We start from the raw sequence: 14,804 nt of genomic DNA, 5'->3' as shown, positions 1-14,804 counted from the left end.
TTACCTGATTTGTGCTCTTTCCCTCTTTCTGGGGACTACTTATACCCCCAGGCCCCTTTGTTCTTCCCTTGGGGGGCCGGACTTCCCCGGGCCCCCCTGTTGTTTCCCCTCGCACCATTCCTTGGTGGTGTTGTGCTGTTTCCTGGCAACGCTGGGGTGAGGGTGCCACCTGGCCGCCCCTCCCCTCGGCTTCGCGCCGTTTCTCCCCCACCCTGTGTCTAACCCCCCGGGCCCTCCATCGTTCCGTATTTCGTACGGCCCGGGGCAGATGTCCCACACCTGATGAAGGAAGCTCCCATATCACGAAATGCGTAGTGTACTTGCAGATCCATCTCTCCGGACAACATCAAATTGTTGAGTATAAAGATCTGTGAGAATCTCTGCAAATATTGCACATCCAGGATATGTTTTAATTGCACACATAAAGAATTATGCACCTCAGCATTGGTTCCCTTATTCTTGGTGGATAAGTTAACTTGATTGTTGTTAAATTCACTTTTTTGAGTTGCCAAAACCAGTGATTATATTTGTATGATTTACTGTTAATTATTTTTGATGAATGTATTTGTTGCACTTATGAACTTGTTTACAAAGATAACATTGACACTAATAGGACTCTTGGTACTCTGATTACACACATTTGTGAGAGGTGTTCTCATGTAGCGTGCACAGGTATTTCGGTGGGTTAGTTCATCGAACCTTTGTTGTACAGTTATTTTGTCTCTCACCAGCCATGAGCACATACATACCTGTAGCACCAGAAGCACACGCTTACACATTTTTTGAAATTCCTCTTTCATACATAACTTTACTGTGTTGTGCGCCCCCTCCAGTTAACCTATTACAAATAATCTATTGCCATGGTGCATTTTGAATAGAATTGTTATGGGATGTAAGCCCGTTTTTATACCGCTTAAATAATGCCTTGACATACAATTATCACTGACCACGTGTTTGGTATGCCGTACTTAGTCAAATAAACAGCAAAGCACATGCGTACAAATGCACTCCAGCGCCCTGAAGTGGCTTCAGCTGCATGTGGCGCTTTACAAAACACAATAAAAAATGTAACATAAGCGCTTGTTCAAAGTCTTTTTAATTAGTTACTGGAGGGTCCATTATGACATGCGTTTTTTTGTTTCGTAATGAGCACAGAGTAGGTAAGTGAGGGTGAGGATCGCAAGAGCGAGTCCAGGGAAATCTTAAACACACCTGCCACGTGACCCCGATGGCACCTATGGAGGGCATTGCTCACTTTTTCATCCATCGCCTCGCTTTCAAGCCATGATGTGCTGTTGTTGGTAATTGAAGAAAACAGTGGATGGAAAAATGAAATGTGTTTATGTATTTGTCACCAAGTAGGAAACGCTAGCTCTGCCACAATGGAATGGGGGCGATGTTTCCGCTTTCTAATGGCCTGTAGGTGTCTCTGCCCAGGAATCTCCTGTCTGTTGTCAGTAGGCTCACAGTCGGTGCCAGTCCTTTTAATTAAGGCACCCGCAGTCCTGCATGTTGGTGCAATTGATTACCGTGCAAGTCCCATACTTAGTCGCTAGACCACTCCAGGCAACTTGTGGGCCTCAAAGGGTGCTGAGTACGGCAACTGCTTTTCTTTCTTTCTATCTGCGTAGCATGTAAAACCTGAAATATATAAACTGAGCCAACTTCTTTTCCTTTCTTTTGCAGAAGAAAGCCCAAGCTGCCCACAGGATACTTGAAGGATTGGGACCGCGAGTGGAGTTGGTAAGTGTTGACGCCTGACTCATGGGGGCAGCTGGCCAGATGCCAGAGCACGAAGTGTGCTGATGTGTGTGCTGAGGACGTCTGCTCCCAGGGCTGCTCTGCACTAGTGGAATGTGTGCCCAGTAATCTGCCTGGCTTTCGAAGAAGCACACTTTAGCCTTTGTGCACCTGGCAGTTTGTCACATTGGATAAAGCACTGCAGAAGCAGCAAGCTGCATTTTGGTTGCCATGTCACACAGGAGCCCCGACCTATATACAAGTACTGGTTTCTGCCTATTTCAGTCATGTTGAAGATTGTGTGTGTAGAGAGGGGGATGCTGGGTGGGGTGAGGAAAGAAGCATTGTGACTTTCTGGCAAGGTGAGTGTGGCCAGAAGAGGTGGTGTATATTAGGCGGCTGTGGTGTGTAACAGCGGTATGTGGTAGACAGTGGTGATGGTTTTGATTGTGTATGTGGGGTCTGTGTTGTGGTGGCATGTAGTGGGCAATTCTGCTGTGAGGAATTGGGTGAGTGGTGGATGTGACATGACACGTACATTTGGGGAGTGAGGGGAGAGTACTCACCATCCCAGTGCTGATTGTGTTTCCATGAGCCACTCAGGGTAGGGGAGGGAGGGGTTTTAGTGGTGAACTTGGAAGATCTGCTGGACAGTGGTGGCTGTGAAATGGTGGTTAGTAAATAGCTTGAGGAGGGATGCCTGTATCACGGGGGCAAGGGATCTCTTGAACTGGGTGGGGAGTGTTTTGTTTGTCATGGGGATGAGTGGTGATTCTTTTGTATCATCTCTGCATTCACAGTGTTGTGGCATTAAGTCAGGTGACATGTTTGCACTGGGTAGGATTGCAAACACTGGCAGCTTTGCTCATTGTTTGCTTCAGCAGTATGGATTATAGTTCTCGTTGACTTAGCTTTGCTGCCTCTTGAGCTTTTAAAGCCAATTGTAGCAGCCGTGGCATGTTCGGGGAAACAAACTAGCCAGGTATGTTTCCTCTGCCCACTGAGGTCAGACTAACACTCTGACCCACATTTCACCATTTGTGGCTTCTTTGGTGGCAATGTGTTGTACAAGCATTGTGCTTGAAACCAAGAGGCCTGATGCCATGTACAGTTGGGAGTCTGTAGGGACTACGTTCTTCCTTGTAGTACCTCCTGGGTCAGTTTCCTGAAATTGTTGACAGTTTGGTGACTTTGCCATTGCAAAAAGGTAATGGTGGTGGAGTGTTATGTCAACTCCGACTGCCTGTCATGTCTGAATAAAGTTGGCGTTTTAGCACATGGAGATAGTGATTGGCCTCCTCTCGGCCAATCAGAATGTAGAGTGCAGCTAATAACTAGTGATACTGTCTTCAGAAGCAGACAGGGAAACAGTGCAATTTCCAGGCATGATTTTTTTCACTGAGACGCTACCTCTCTGGCAGCATCTTTTTTTGATGCAGCCATGCTATTTAGCACATGAACGAGAAAGCAAAAACATTGAAAAAATATGTTCCTTTCTTATAGAGTTTAAATGTACATGACCGCGAATGCAGGCTCATGTTAAACCAGTTCAACCAAGTTGCAATTAAAATGCTGTAGCGTTATATTGGGAACCACACTTCACAAAGATCCCCCCTTCCTCATTAAGGTGCCACACAACACATGTTATTTTGATTTTGTTCAAGCTAGCCCTGTGTATGATTCATATAGAGACACGTTGATCCCTCCCTCTGTGGCGCCAATGAGCCAAGAACTAGGCCGTGGTACAGAAAGAATACATATGTATTAAAGAAATAGGTTCTTTGATTATTTGGCTCTAAATGATAACACACTTCACCTTCTCTGTGGCACCAAACCTAGCTTCAATACAAAATCACACTTTTTATGATCTCTGGTACCTGGAACACAGGCCAAATAAACAGTTTAAACCTCTTGTCCGACAAACCGCAGTATGTCAAAATGAACCAATACCTTGGAACATTACCAGATCATGAGCTTCAGCATTTGGTGATACGGTTTAGATTTAAATCAACGGCAACATTTTGCTAGTTTCAAAAGCATTTCCAGACATGCAGTGGTTTGTATGTTTACTTCCCCAGCACACTTCAAAACGCTAGCAGTTTTGAAATCGCCACAGACTTGTAGTACTACTTTGGATTGATGAAACCCTTCTTCCTTCTTTACCCCTAAAGCAATACCAAATCCTTCTTCTATCAGGGTCACTTTCAAGAAAGGGTGTGCATTTTTCAATTGGGAAACACTTGGTTGCATTTAACACAGCACTTATATGGCACCAATAAAACAGACGAGTTGCATTCAGCACCCCTCTGCTTAAAGGTCAGGTCTGGGGAGTGGTGGGTGACAGGAATTTTGTTTCAGACGAGGACACCCCTCCCTTTACGGAATTCTCGGGTTGACAAGAAAAAGAGGTGTACTCAATTACTTTAAATGACTATCACTTGAATTAGTGCGAGGAAATAGGGCAGACGTTTCATACTCCCCCTGCGTCAATTTATATGGGAGATAATCAAATGATTTAGTAAAATGTGCTGTCTACTCAGTTCCCCCCCCCCCAACACCTATTATTAAGGGGACCATATTAGGTCAAGCAGATCCACCACACACTTGGTTCTGTTGGACAAGCTACTTATATATGAAATCTCTGTTTTTGAAAGTCAGCAGGGCTCCTTTTACAGAGACCGGAAAGGGACATTAGAATCTACCATCAGTCAGGGATATTCTCGAGGCTTAATCGCTCTATTCAGCCTCCGTACCCTCTTCTGGTGTGGGTCCCAGCCAGCTTCTCCCGATTACTGTCTCCCCAGGCAAAGGGAATCCTGCAGCAACGTTTATACCTTTCACCCAGATGTTCAGTCAGTTGTCTTAGGATTCACCCAGATGGTTTTTAGGCAAGTGTTCCTGAAGATTTTTAGGCTGCTCTCCCCTAGCCCATAATGCGAGGCCTTTTTACCCTCTAAGCCGCACCTCTGAAATATTAACATTAGGAGGTGCCAGTTTATTGGTTCTGACATTTCATTGGAGATTCATCTCCCTCTCTGCCCCCCAAATATGAGGTAGAATTGATGGGAAGGATGAACCCACCAACCAGATTTTTCATTTGACATTTTCTTTTTACACATGTAGTTTCGCACTGAAAAAGTCCAACATGAGAAAAAATGTTTAGCAAATAAACATCACAGCATATATATTTCTGTGTTCCTCTACTCATGCTGCTCTTATTAAGATGACTTTCTTCTCAGCAGGAGGTTGCAGGTTCAAATGACAATTGTTCGCACTTTGTACAACAATTATAACAGTTGCCAACCTGAAATGTTCGATACCGATATCTGATTTAATAAGCCACCAGCTTCCCAAATTTCGGCTTCATAACATTTTCAGGGAGCTAGAAACGCACTTTAGGTTATAACAAGGTTTCCAAAAGTTGTTTTTTGATACACATTTGATCAACAGAAAGGCCTCGAAATAGGCTTTAAAATTACAGTTTCTAATGAGTCAAAGGTTAATGGGTAAAATGTATTTCTGGCCACATATTTACATATATATTTCTGAGTTTCATTTCACACTTTAAGTTGCTGTTTTTATTTGAGCTTCTGTTGAAGGCTCTGCAGCCTCAATGGTGACTTAAACCTGGAGTAAAATGATGAATTATTCTTGTGAAGTCAAAAGCCGGGCTAATGGATTCTGAAGAGATTGTATCTCTCTGGCCATATTGGTCTCTGGCCTCATGTGGCAATCTTGATTGCAGGTCACACCAAGTCAATCCAGGGATGTTCCACAAAATATCTTGAATTTTGGGGACTTTACAAAGTTCAGCCCACTTAATAGCAGTCTCACTGTCGATCCAGTCTACCAATAAATGGCTCTGCCACGCATGAATGCAGCTCTCTTCTCAGGCCATGAAACTTCAAAACAATTGTCTTTCAGATGGAGAGGCTGAACAGAACATGTGATTGGGGGAAGGTCATTTTAACGTTATGGGGAAGAGTTTTAGCACTGACGCAAACCTTCTGTGCTTTGAATAATCTTAATTCTCACTTTCCATGTAGAATAATTCTTTCATTTTTCTGTGCTTGACCACTCGTATGCAAGGGCTTTTTTAATCTGTGTCTTTCCCTTGATTTGCACACAGTATCTATAATGTGGCAGCTGAAAATGAAAGGCTGCCATTTTGTCTATCGGCTCACAATGTGCCTTTCTAGTTCCTTTCTGCAGTCTAATCTTATTTTTCGCATAATCCTTGTTACAACTGCAGAAATGCACACAGTTTGAATTCACTAGGCACCTTAGCTGTGTTAAAGTTTGTAGGCTGGCTTTTCTTTCTGTCAATGTGCCCTTCAATGAGAAGAATGTACTTCATTCAGCACATTGGGGCCTAACCTGGCCTTTTTTCTGTTTCTTTGATCCTGGAGTTGCCCCTAAACCCCACAATGCTTAATTGATGAAGAAAACATTATTTGAATATTACAACATAAAACCACATTGTATTTTCACTCTCTAAAAGTACAATATCTTATTTGACTACAAAAACTACAAAAAATGTATTACTATTATGACCAAGTTCTAATAGCCATATAGACCTCAGGAGGGGTCATTATCGTTTGGGATAGTGACTCTTACCCCCAACTTATGGCCTGATACAGTCATTATCTCATGATGACCCTTTGCATAGTCTATAAGGCTATATTGTGCCATGGACCAGTGTATCCAGACTGCAGTCTTTGGAAGGAAAAGGAAGATCTGGGCAAGATAAGTGGGTGGTAAAGAGGGTGAAGAATGACAGAAACATATGTGGGGAAGGCAGCAAGCGTATGAGTGATTGTAATCGTATGGTTGCATATGGATCCTTTGGTTGGACCATGTGACATTTATGAAGTTGGTTTAATATAGACTCCAAGGTTTAATTTGAACTCCAATAATTATGTGAAGCAGTTTCAAAGGATAATATTTATATAATCTTATGTTGTTTGTGTGATGGGCTCAAGAAGTTCTCCAAACGCATGGTTGAACTGGTAGAGGCCCTTGACCTGGTTTGTTAAGATACAGTAGTCCGTTAGATCTGGAATGGTAATTCTAGGAAAACTGCCAGGACTTAGCCAGCAGTGTCTCGGTCAACAGTGTTCTATGTAGAAGTCTGAATGTGGTAGGAGAAAATGAGTGGAGCAAGGGGGTTTACTGGTCTGTTCATAGTGTCCTAGGAGATGGTTCAAGCCTGGCACTATGTTGAGAAGGACTAGACTGTCAAATCAAAACGGTTAATGCTTGATGGCTATCAATCGTTATTGGGGATGCAACTATGAGTGGAGGAACATAATAGGAATGAGTGAGATAAAGAAGGAGCAAAGTGTATTCATGTTTGTTGAGTTGGAATAATGGAAAGTTTGCTTCTATAATACTGCATTCGTCATGCTGATACTTTCTGGTAATAACCGACGGATAACTTCTTATTTATACAATGTTAAATGGAAGAGCTGCCTAAAATTTCAATTGCAGAAGAGCAAAACTTTTAGCTCTGGAGGGTTTGTGTCTGGACACACCTAGCCTGGTGGTGTGTTCTTAAAATGAGTGAAAAACTGGCTTTTGTCTTGAAGTTGGTCTGTTTGGCGACTCCTTTGAATAACTTCCTGTTATCCTTATGCGTGGACTGATTCAATATTTTAGGCTGGATTAATGTTAATAGTCGCGTCTCACCAGAGTTAGGGCGGCAAAAAGCCAAAAGCCGCCAAATGAATACTGTAAATGAAGAAACTCCCGGAGACCTGCGCCAATTAGTTTGAATAAACTTTAATTCCACATTACACACAGTGCCCTACCTGACTACACGTGTTTCGGCACGCTTGCCTTTTTCAAATCAGGGCATATCCTAAATATTGTTAATGGCACATGATTGAACAGTAAATAAAACATACATATATAGAAGTTGTTGTGTAGACATCCAAACAATTCATAAGAACAAAGTATAACCCAAAATTCGAAAGACGGGGATAATGATAAAAGAATCGATCAGTAGCTGCATTGGCTAATTTCCTAATACCTTAATTTGTTTCAATAGTCAATGTAAGTTTCACTGTTTGTATACAGGTATATGTATATACAATTTCAAAGATTTTCTTACTGTCTCTCATTCTTTGTGTAAATCTCGAACTGGCCGTTTGTCATGGGTCAAATCCCTATGATAGCGAAAAAGGTGTACATAGAGACACCCATATTTTAGTTGTGACATCTGTGATATTCACGTATTCACCTATTTGCAATTGTCTTTGTACTCCCAATTGCACTTATTAGTATGACAAGATCCTTGTCGCCTTTCTGAACTCAAAAATTAATGTTTGCTTTTTTCCATTGCATACTAAAAATGCTCATCTTATTACTGTGACCCTCGTGATATGTCCGTATTCCTCTTATGTGGTCTTATGTTCATGCTCGTACATGACTAGATTTGTTAGACATACTCATCGTTCATGCGTGCCAGTAGTTCCACTCGCCCAAACTCTCTCTGGGCTTATTTGTACACATTCAGTATGTTATCCCGAATATGGGTTGTAATTGCAATCATTTCCTATTCCAGTATAATTAATATAAGGAGACACAGCCTCTTACCGTTCTGCTGTGCATACTTTAGGGTAGAAAGTTTCCCTTTATCCTTTGCATTACTAGGTTCAGAGCTCTCTTTCCAGATATGTTGGACTACAACTCCCATCCGCCCTCCCCAGCGTATTCAGTGGTGAGAGATCATGGGGGTCATAGTCCAGAACCTCTGGAGAGGCAAAGGTTGCAGACCCATGATCTAGAATGCATTCAAAAACCTAATGTGTCAGCTTTATTCTAATAAATTCAACAGCCAACGTGCCATTGCTTGGAATTCACGCGGAAGCTAAATTTGCTGCACACTATATCATATACACATTGTTCTCCAGATGTAGCTGTTGCCCATCAGGTGATGCCTATAACCAGGAGCTACTTTTATATCCTGTTAACTCCTTACCTCAATCCATGTTCTTTACAAGCCCTTGCGGAACACCGAAGTCTGCAATCTCCGAGGCCATTTTGATTATATCTAACCATTTGCAGGGAAGCGTGAAGAGACTTTTGAAACTGACTGAAGTGTTCTTTTTATGTTTACAGGAAAATAAAGTTTGTGCAGTTCCTGAATTTGGTCTTGGATCCAATCGCTCTGTGTTCTTGCTCCTTAAATGTTTGGAATTTGAACATGTTTCTAGCAAACTTTTGTTTTCTTTAAATAAGTAGAACAGAGGGCATAGATGACTTGCTGGATAATGGACAGCATTTTGAAGTCTGCTTTCTTGGAGAACTCTCCTGTAGATTTGTTGATTGCTTCCAGGTGTTTTATTTGAACTAATTACACCAAAATGCCTTGGGTCAGGAAGATTTCAATCTGAATTGTTTAAAAAGATCTAAGAAAATGAATTCAAAAGACCCCTCCAGTGAATGGTTCTAAATAGAATATTAAGTAAAGATAATATATACCATTTTAAACTAAAACCAGTAGGCATTCATTATGCTGCGTTCGTTTTTGGCTGCGCTGGATGGAAAATTGTTCAGGCAGTGGGGGTGGGTTAGAGGTGACTATGGCCTCTGCGGTATAGGGTTAACCTGATGTAATATTAAATGGGGTATTCGTTTTTTGCTTGTTTGAACTTCATCCAGTTGAGCTGTAACCCTATTTCTGATGTTTTATGTTTACTTTAAAACAGACTGGCTGAAAAAAAAATACATTTATTTTCAAGCAGTTTGTCTAAAGTAGTACATTCATGCAAACGATTGGCACATATGGTGGATTCAATTTGACGTTGAGTACGTTTTCCATTGGAACTGTTGGTGCTAGCAACGTGGAGGGGTGCGTTTTAAATGTATGCGATGGATAGTCAAATAGTGTTTGCATAGCACGTCCCTTCTGACTGCATGAGTTGAAGAGCTTCGTGTTCAGTCCAATGAGCTTGGGATGAAGATAGCACGTCCCTTCTGACTGCATGAGTTGAAGAGCTTCGTGTTCAGTCCAATGAGCTTGGGATGAAGATAGCACGTCCCCTCTGACTGCATGGGTTGAAGAGCTTGGTGTTCAGTCCAATGAGCTTGGGATGAAGATAGCACGTCCCCTCTGACTGCATGGGTTGAAGAGCTTGGTGTTCAGTCCAATGAGCTTGGGATGAAGATAGCACGTCCCTTCTGACTGCATGAGTTGAAGAGCTTGGTGTTCAGTCCAATGAGCTTGGGATGAAGATAGCACGTCCCTTCTGACTGCATGAGTTGAAGTGCTCGGTGATCAGTCCAATGAGCCTGGGATGAAGATAGCACGTCCCCTCTGACTGCATGGGTTGAAGTGCTCGGTGATCAGTCAAATGAGCTTGGGATGAAATGGAGGCCTCTGCCAGAATGTGTTGGCAGGTCTCCAGGAAGCAGGAGGGATGGTTGGCTTGGCCTTGATTTTGAAAGGAAACGTGACCCAGAGGTGATGGGAGTGCATGAGATTTTATGCCCCATTATCGGAACCTGGCCTGTGAAATTCTTCGGAACCGTTTTTTGTGATGGGGACCAATGGCAGGTAAGAGACGCGTACCAGCCAGGAGGACTTGAGGCCAGGAATATACAAAATGTGGTGGTGATTTGAAAATTCTGCTCTAGGTTTCGATTGGCAACCAGTTTGCTGAAGTATGGTAGGACATTCTGGAGTGGGGCAGGAAGAAGTTACACCATGGATAGTTTGTATATATCATTGGCTTCTGTTCCCCATGTTTTGAGGGTGGGAGACCCCATTTTCTGATCAGAAAGGAGAAGCCCCTTGCTGTTGCTGCAGTCCTGCGTGCAAAGGAGACCATGGGGTTTTATTGGCGATGGAACCTGTTCTTGCACACGTCGCCTGCGCATTAATCACTGTATCACACTTGTAGCTGGTGCTTCTCTTCTCAGTTCTCTCTCATTGGCAAAGACCTCCCGACATCATCTGCTAAGATGCTTCTGGAAAGGCCCACTGATGTTGCAGATCTTAAGGCACTAGAATTCCTGGAGCAGAGGACCACCTTTCCATTCTCCACTCAAGAGGGTAGCATTCCAGTGCAAAGGAGCCTATGGAGCTGGCGCCCGGAGGACCAAAGGCAGGAGCACATCGCTGAACTTCCCGAGGCTACTGCTGTACCCCTGGAGAGCGGAAAGGTGGGCAAGAGGAGCACATCGCTGAACTTCCCGAGGCTACTGCTGTACCCCTGGAGAGCGGAAAGATGGGCAAGAGGAGCACATCGCTGAACTTCCCGAGGCTACTGCTATAGCCCTGGAGAGCGGAAAGATGGGCAAGAGGAGCAGACCGCTGAACTCCCGAGGCTACTGCTGTACCCCTGGAGAGCAGAAACGATGGGCAAGAGGAGCACACCGCTGAACTTCCCGAGGCTACTGCTATAGCCCTGGAGAGCGGAAAGATGGGCAAGAGGAGCACACCGCTGAACTTCCCGAGGCTACTGCTGTAGCCCTGGAGAGCGGAAACGATGGGCTGGAGGAGCACACCGCTGAACTTCCCGAGGCTACTGCTGTACCCCTGGAGAGCGGAAACGATGGGCAAGAGGAGCACACCGCTCAACTTCCCGAGGCTACTGCTGTACCCCTGGAGAGCGGAAACGATGGGCTGGAGGAGCACACCGCTGAACTTCCCGAGGCTACTGCTGTACCCCTGGAGAGCGGAAACGATGGGCAAGAGGAGCACACCGCTGAACTTCCCGAGGCTACTGCTGTACCTGTGGAGAGCAGAAACGATGGGCAAGAGGAGCACACCGCTGAACTTCCCGAGGCTACTGCTGTACCCCTGGAGAGCGGAAACGATGGGCAAGAGGAGCACACCGCTCAACTTCCCGAGGCTACTGCTGTACCCCTGGAGAGCAGAAACGATGGGCTGGAGGAGCAGACCGCTGAACTTCCCGAGGCTACTGCTGTACCCCAGGAGAGCAGAAACGATGGGCTGGAGGAGCAGACCGCTGAACTTCCCGAGCCTACTGCTGTACCCTTGGAGAGCCGAAACGATGGGCTGGAGGAGCGGACCGCTGAACTCCCGAGGCTACTGCTGTACCCCTGGAGAGCGGAAACGATGGGCTGGAGGAGCACATCGCTGAACTTCCCGAGGCTACTGCTGTACCCCTGGAGAGCAGAAACGATGGGCTGGAGGAGCAGACCGCTGAACTTCCCGAGGCTACTGCTGTACCCCTGGAGAGCAGAAACGATGGGCTGGAGGAGCACACCGCTGAACTTCCCGAGCCTACTGCTGTACCCCTGGAGAGCCGAAACGATGGGCAAGAGGAGCACACCGCTGAACTTCCCGAGGCTACTGCTGTACCCCTGGAGAGCGGACACGATGGGCAAGAGGAGCAGACCGCTGAACTCCCGAGGCTACTGCTGTACCCCTGGAGTGCGTAAACGATGGGCAAGAGGAGCACACCGTTGAACTTCCCGAGGCTACTGCTGTACCCCTGGAGAGCGGAAACGATGGGCTGGAGGATCACATCGCTGAACTTCTCGAGGCTACTGCTAGATTTATTTATTTTATTTATTTTTTACATTTATAAAGCGCTCACACAGCCCGCAGGCATCGAGGCGCTGTTACAGGAATAGTTTGTTTTTCTTAGTTGCGTAATTGTGGTTTTTTTTTGTCTTAGTTACGTATTTATAACGCGCTTAAACACCAAGAGGTTTAAGCGCGGACCCGGGGATCGAACCTGTTGTTGCCTCGTGTCGTCTTGCTTCCAAGACGCGCACGCTGCCGCTGAGCTATCCTCCCGGGACGCGGAAACGATGGGCAAGAGGAGCAGACCGCTGAACTTCCCGAGGCTACTGCTGTACCCCTGGAGAGCGGAAACGATGGGCAAGAGGAGCAGACCGCTGAACTTCCCGAGGCTACTGCTGTACCCCGAGGCTACTGCTGTACCCCTGGAGAGCAGAAACGATGGGCAAAGCCGATTTGAGAGGCAACCACTTCACCAATAGTACATACCACTGTGGATTGCTGGGATTGGTGGACACGTGTTTTTTGGGATATACCTCACTCACTCAATCTCTTAAGCACCTGTGCTTTGTGTTGACTTAGGTTTTGATTTGATCTTAACAAAAGTGTAATCCTGTTTTGGAGACCTGCAGGGCAGATCGCAGTGAGGCGATAACTCAAATTAAAAAATGTCAAGTTATTTGCCGTCCCTCATCCTCCGAGTTTTAAATGCACAAAACAAACACGCTGTGTCTTACTCACCAAGAGGCAATTATTTGGCAATAGCTCGTGAAAATGTTGCGGCCTGAACGAAAGCTCTCCCTTTCCCTCAGATTCGTAGATCATAGGTTAAAATGATATCGGCAAAAGTCAATGGGACATATAGTCATCATTGTAGCCGTGCCATGCCAAGTGCCGTGGCACTTGTAAAGATTGTTTAGAATTCACGTAACGGCATAAAATGAGGCCCACAGAGTCATCAGTAGGTTTTGTGTTGGTTTATATGAATGCTGCAGCCTTAAGTCGACACAAGTGCCGTGTAGCCTCAGGCACAAGACCGCATGAGCAGGCTCTTTGGAAAGTGTGGCCCCTCGTGTGTCCTTCTGGATTAGGCAGGAGGTGACAGTGAAGATGTGCTGGTAAAGTATTCGGGCTGTATGTCACTGTGCCAGCTGTGATGTGCTCAGTTATGGGATGGGGGTCCCTGCATCAGTTGGTGTCCTCGCTCAATGGCAGCTGTAGTGTCCACAGGCGGTGCTGAATTGGTTAGGAAATAAGTGGCAGGGCACAATATTTTCTAGTACGCCTGTGACACATGGGGGCGCCGATATTCCACCACCAGCTTCTCCATACAGTGTCAACATATTTGGAATTAAAGCTGCAACTCCCACCACTTAATTGAGGGTGATGGATACACTGTACGAGTTACAGATAGCAATCGACATAACCTATTGTGTGCAGTAGTGGAACTATGTTCTCTCCCCATAAACCCCATCGCCATGCCCCCTGCCACGCACAATACAAACCCCCAAACACATGCATCTGCTGTTTAACGGAACGTTCGGTGCAGTGCACTGCAGTGCAAGTTCTAATTTCTTCCTACACATTCGGGAAAAGTTTCTTTTTCAAATGTATAGGAACAGTTAAACCAAATTTAAAAAAAAAAGGAGAGGTGCACCGCTCCCAACAGCTCCCGCCCACTTCAACCACCGAGTCTTGAAATAAATGTTTGTATTTATTTAAATAACACCATCGTTAACCTGTTGTTCTGATCCCATCGGTGGAGATTGGAACATGTTAAGCATCTATCTACAGAAAAAAAGAGCAAACGCGCTTTCCTCCGATGGTAAATTGATGGCCAGATGCAGGTCAAATCATGACCGAAATGATGAACCTGCCTGTTACACTGCAGCAAGACCTTCTAGTAAATGGTGGACCTCATGACAGGCACGCCTCTTCCATAACGGCCTTGTCACTGCCCTTGCCCTGGTTTGGTCCTGCTGGCTGGTGACTGTCCGTTGTGGGCAACCTGGCAGCAGGGTTCTAACAGTAGAGAATTGGCAACAATGTCATGCAGGCTGAGTGGGGTAGGGTGCGGACATGGCCAGCATCGGTGCCCAGCATTGTCACCTTCGAACGCAGTGATTCATGAAAATAGATATAGTCCTGTCACCCTTGTTCATCAGAACCGTGAACAATAATGAGCTCACCAATGATGCAGCCACGCTGGCCAGTGCACACTGTTGTTAATTGTTCTATTACTATGACTAAAGTTGCCAAAACACCACAAGATATTCAAGCTGGGATCAGAAATAAAAGCCGGTGCAGAGCCCCCACAAATTAAGCACTGTCCGCAGTACATGAAGGAGGGAGTCACTTGCTGTGATGTCCGCAGTCCATGGGAGGGGGGGGGGGCCCTCTGGGTGTCCCTGCTGTGATGTGCTCCGTCCATGGGAAGAGAGGTCACTGGGCATCATTGCATCTACTGTGATATCTGCAATCCATGAAATAACTGCTCCCCGGGTGACCCCGCAGCAGCTGAGATGTCGCCCCCTTCTTAGCTCTGTAATAATAGCTGTTACCTATT

The 14,804-nt window shown here is 45.4% G+C and overlaps 1 protein-coding gene across 5 annotated transcripts in view; it reads left to right on the top strand.

Moving 5' to 3' along the window:
* Nucleotides 1-14,804, top strand: part of NCOR2 (nuclear receptor corepressor 2) — a 2,813,293-nt gene that overhangs the window by 932,571 nt on the left and 1,865,918 nt on the right. For all 5 annotated transcript variants that reach the window (XM_069619703.1, XM_069619702.1, XM_069619704.1 and 2 more), the window contains exon 7: nucleotides 1,687-1,743. In XM_069619703.1, the coding sequence (XP_069475804.1) occupies nucleotides 1,687-1,743 (57 nt within the window). The remainder of the gene's footprint in view (nucleotides 1-1,686; nucleotides 1,744-14,804) is intronic.

This window comes from Ambystoma mexicanum, chromosome 10, assembly GCF_040938575.1.
Source record: "Ambystoma mexicanum isolate Mex_15411 chromosome 10, UKY_AmexF1_1, whole genome shotgun sequence".
In the NCBI taxonomy this organism is placed as follows: domain Eukaryota; kingdom Metazoa; phylum Chordata; class Amphibia; order Caudata; family Ambystomatidae; genus Ambystoma; species Ambystoma mexicanum.
This window is presented reverse-complemented; position numbering and strand designations above follow the sequence as displayed.